The sequence below is a fragment of the Poecilia latipinna genome, unplaced genomic scaffold (assembly GCF_001443285.1).
Source record: "Poecilia latipinna isolate Pla-1442-1.1 unplaced genomic scaffold, P_latipinna-1.0 Scaffold407, whole genome shotgun sequence".
Taxonomy (NCBI): domain Eukaryota; kingdom Metazoa; phylum Chordata; class Actinopteri; order Cyprinodontiformes; family Poeciliidae; genus Poecilia; species Poecilia latipinna.
The window spans coordinates 447,880-452,946 of record NW_015113023.1 but is presented as its reverse complement, the minus strand read 5'-3'; the positions used below and the strand labels follow the sequence as shown (position 1 = coordinate 452,946).

The window sequence follows — 5,067 nt, the reverse complement described above, 5'->3', positions numbered from 1 at the left end:
CTCTCTAGTGGCGAGAAGCCGTAATATTGGCTGGTAACAATCGGAATGCATTGTGGGAGATGTAGTTTGTAGTCAATTCGTGCTCAAAACCTATTTTAAGTCAATCATCAGCCTATAAAATGCTGGGCGGGCCACATAAAATGAGGCCTTGAGTTTGACACATGTGCTCTAAATGGTGGAATCAAGAATTCACCTCTTCACCAGAAAATACACTTGAAATGGCCTAATCAAAGTCTGATTGACATGCAGTGCTAAATTATGATATTTTATTTAATTTCTTCTCTACTTTCAAATGCAAAAGCTGTTGCATATTTACTTTATGCTGCAGTTTGAGTCAATAATGTGTGGTGTTTTTGAGTTTTGTCTACATTTTACAGATCTTCAGGAATATGGAAACATTTTGTATTTCCTGTCACTTTGTAAAAGCGTCTGTCCGTCTGTTCCACATTCAAAGCCTGCTGACTTTAGAAATACCTGAATGAATTCAGAGTGAACTTTTGTATTAATACTTCAACGTTTTTGACATGAAAATGTGCAGGAACCCTGAGTAACATCATGAATCTTTCTGTCTTTTCCAGTCCAGACACCCTGGCAACCTGTTGGTACATCCTGCTCTCCGGATCTGTCTTTGTCAAGGAGGACATGTACCTGGCTAGGTGCTGGTATGTACCCACACACTCACACCCTCTCACACACTCACACACACACGCACACGCGCACACACACATACACACACACACACACACACACACACACACACACACACACACACACACACACACACACACACACACACAAGCAAGGGTGAAAAACCAGGAAAACAGCAGTATGATAGTGTGGCACTGAGGTGTCGTATAGTGAGAGAAGCAGGATTTATCTGACATGACACGTGAAGCTGCACTATCTTGACAGCTTGTCATGAGGCAGATGTTTTGTGTGTGTTGGCGTGTGTGTGTGTGTGTTGGCGTGTGTGTGTGTTTGTGCTCATCTGTTGGATGATAAGAGAGCTGGCATGTCACAGAGCTGTAAAGCATGAAAATGTTGATTTTGCTGCTGTGAGGAAACATCTACACACGTTTGTCGTCTCATGTTCATGTTGGGCTGCAAAGAACAAATTTATTCTAACGTCCATCAAGTGTTGTCCGATCCACAATCTGAAAGGGGTGTTTTTAATTTCAGTCAGCTAAACTGGAAAATACTAACAACTATGTGGAGTTTTGGTAGCTTAGACCGGGAGCCATTTGTGGCTCTTGATTTTGTGCGGCCTCCCAACTGCAGATTCGACCAGGAGATGCAGATGGAGATCTTTAATTTGTAATCGGATTAAAATTATTATCAAAATAATGTTATTACAAAGGAAAATGTGAAGAACAACACAAAGTATTTGTCTTTTCATAATCAAATTTTAACAAAAGGTCAAACCAAGAGACTCTTCTTTTTGTTTTCTGAGATTAGTCAATAAATTTGAGGGTTTTTTTTTTAAGTGTGGACATCCATTAGACCAAATTGTTAAACAGAAGTAAACTAAATTTCTTAGCATAAAAGTCCAGTTGGGGTTAAAGCTGCAAAACAATACTTATGAATTTGGATAAACAAGCTGAGTGTTTCTGTCACAATAACAGAAATAAAAGTTGATGTTATGCCTACTTGAGCAGGTCAAAGGTCGTATGTGGTTCTTTGTTGCAGAGGATTAGCAGAGTTGACACTACAGCACTAATTAAGGTCTCAACATGTCTGTGAGCTTCGCCAAACTGCACACTCCTTCAGTTCTTTCTTCTTTCTGTCTCTTTCTTTCTTTCTTTCTTTCTTTCTTTCTTTCCTTCTTTCTTTCTAATTTTGGGTTTGCTTCATCACACTGCCTGACTCAGACACTCCAACTGAACAGTTCATGTCTATTTTGCTCTCCAAGTTTAATTTATTGGCTTACATTGTAAGTAGTTTAGCCAGAGGTTGGAACATGGAAGTTTCTCCTCCATCTGTTTGGTGATTGTTGGGCTAATTACTAAACAATCAGACGTTTTTTTACCTGTTTATTAAATAAATCAACTCAGAACTTAAAAGGAAACTATTTTGGTCTGTTTCCTTTTGTTCTGTTCTTATAGTTGGACTGAAAAAGAAGCAATCGATGCCAAAACCTGTAAGGAGGAGACGGCTACTCTGATAGTATCTTTAAAAACAGGCTGCGGTTTTTGGCCTGCTGTGTTGCTCTGATCGGAAAAGGAAAAGATACTTTAGATAATCGTTTCTGGTTGTCAGCAGAAGGCTCATCTCTTCTGCTGAAGTTTCTTGTTCTGTGATTATGATTCAGCTCATTTTATTCACACAATGAAAGAAGCTAGCTTTTTATTCAGAAGATGACTACAGCCTATTTATGACTAGCTGCATTTGTTTCACTTCAGTGTGAAGGGCGGTGAAAAGGCCCAGCCTGTTGCTTTTGTTTTCAGTAACAGAGAGTGCAGTGTGTAATCAGTCCTGGGTTAAATGATTGTTTGGTAGTTATGGCTAATTTATCGGCTAATCACCAATCAGAGGCGGTTTGACATCACTGAAACAATGCAGGCTTTGACGCCATCAGTTCCCCCATTTTGGCGGCACCGACCAACTTTGTCATTAATTAATTAAAAGATTGCAACATGATTTCCATTTCTCCTGCAGAGATGCAGATGGAGATTTTTAATTTGTACAACACAAAGTATTTGTCTTTTTACAACCAAGTTTTAACAAAAGGTAACACCAAGTTTATCCAAAGACTTTCACTGAAAAGCCAACTTTGCTGCACCCAGTTCAGCTTTTATTCTGTCGTTAATGTGGCTAAATGCAGCAGCAAACATTTTAAAAGAGCGTGACCCAAATCATGTTCTTGTTACTGAAAATAAACGTATTCATCTATGACTTTTACTTAATATAGCAAACATGCAAAACATACAACAGCATGTCAGCGCCATTGCAAAAAAGTTATTATTTTTAAGAAGTTGTAAATTTCTACCAAAAAATCTGAAAAAGAAGGAAGTTTCTGAGATCTAAAAATCAAAGATTTGCAAGAGAAAAAAAAACATAAAAATTTGAGTTTGTCATAAATTTTATGAAAACAGTGATTCTGATTGACAACAGGCTGCAGCATAGCAGAGATTAGAAGAGTGATTATCAGCGCTAAAATTAAACTTAAACTGAAAATTACAAATAACTTTTAATTAGATTGAAATTTAATTAAAAATTAAACTATGTTGTGTCAGTTTATGGGATAATCTGTAAAAAGATAAATCTTATTCACCTCCTCCCTGAGCTGCTATTGGTATCTGAAGTAAAAACAAACAATCAGAGCCAGGAGGTGGGGCTTAGCGCTGTAAGTCAACCTTATGTACTCGCTGCTAAACATGCTAATGGCAGAGAAACAACTTGCAGGAAAACCGTTTATCCACTGTCGTATGTAGCTATGCTAACTAGCGGTAGCATTCACATCAGATTCACAACTTATATATAGAAAATAGTTGAACCAACTTAATAGAATTGCTTCTATAGGTAACAAGCAATTCAATTAAGTTTATCCAACTTAATTTTTTAAGTTTAACCTATTAAATATATTATAATCATCCAACTCAATTTGTTAATTTATTTTTAACAAATTTATTAAATATGTTTAAGATAACAGATGTAAGTCAGTCTTACTCAAATCATTTAGTTTATTTCAAAAATGGTAAATAAACTTACACAGCACTTTTCCAGTCATTTTGACCACTGAAAGCGCTTCACACTAAAGTCACATTCACTAAATGTGTAGGTTAAGTGCCCAGGGGCACATTGGCATGTGGCAGAGGAGGAAGCTGGAATCAAACCTACAGCTTTCCGATCACAAGACGACGATGCTACCCACAGAGCCACAGGGAATCTGTCCCTGGTGAGCTGAGTCATGGTGTCAGATGAGGGATACAAATATGGCATTGAACTTAATTATTTCAAGTAAAGTAAAAAGGTCATTTAAGGAAAAGATTTGTGTATTTAGAGGACACTGTAAAAAGAGTATTAAAATTTAGTTTGGAACTACTTAAAAGTTTGAGTTGGCTTTCTGTAGAATTAAGTCAAAGAGATTTTAAATGTTTATCAGAAGAAAATAAATGATTTGAGTAAGAGTGACTTAAATTTGTCATGTTAACCCCCTTATGAATTAAGTTATAAAAACTTAGCAAATCGAGTTGGATGATCATAATAAATTGAGTTGGTCAGACATAGGATATGAAACTGGCATTGAACTTAATTGTTTTAAGTAAAGTCAAAGTGAAAAGTTCCTTTAGGTTAAAGATTTGTAAGTTTTGAGTTAAATGAACACAAAAACGTAAGTTGTCATAGCAAAAGTAAAAGAATTAAGTGAAATTAATGTAAATAAATCCATAAGATGAACTGCAGCCCAAATAAACTTTTTTAGAGTGTATATATAACCCTAAAATATATGATACTGCTAAAAAAATACACTTTCTAACTTGGAAGAAGTGAAGCGACCGCAGCAGTTCTGCAGCCTGTTGAGACGAGTTGTTTTCGGTTCTGTAGCGGTTCTGTAGCGGTTCTGTAGCCGGCCCGCTAACAATCCCCCCAGGCTGCTCAGGACCGCCTGTCAGTCCGGCACGGGTCAGTTGATAAACGAGTCAGGGGTGGGAATGTTGGTGCCATGCAGAGGACCAGAGGCACAGCATGTGTGTGTGTGGGTGTGTGGGTATGTGTGTGTGTGGGTATGTGTGTGTGTGCGTGCGTACGTGTGTGTGAAAGAGAGAGAGAGGAATGCGGAACCCCTGGCAGAGCAGAGGATGGCCATGTGTTCCTGAGCAGCCTGCCCAGAAGCACATCCAGGCAGAAAATGAGACTCCTCTCTCTCTCTCTCTCTCTCTCTCTCTGTCTCTCTCTGTCTCTCTCTCTCTCTGTCTCTCTGTCTCTCTCTCTCTCTCTGTCTCTCTCTCTGTCTCTCTCTCTCTCTCTGTCTCTCTCTGTCTCTCTCTCTCTCTCTCTCTCTCTCTCTGTCTCTCTCTTTCTCTCTCTTTCTCTCTCTCTCTCTGTCTCTCTGTCTCTATCTCTCTCTCT

The 5,067-nt window shown here is 38.3% G+C and overlaps 1 protein-coding gene across 2 annotated transcripts in view; it reads left to right on the top strand.

Moving 5' to 3' along the window:
* Positions 1 to 5,067, top strand: part of rapgef6 (Rap guanine nucleotide exchange factor (GEF) 6) — a 152,921-nt gene that overhangs the window by 33,745 nt on the left and 114,109 nt on the right. For both annotated transcript variants that reach the window (XM_015037469.1, XM_015037470.1), the window contains exon 5: positions 579 to 662. In XM_015037469.1, coding sequence (XP_014892955.1) covers positions 579 to 662 — 84 coding nt within the window. The remainder of the gene's footprint in view (positions 1 to 578; positions 663 to 5,067) is intronic.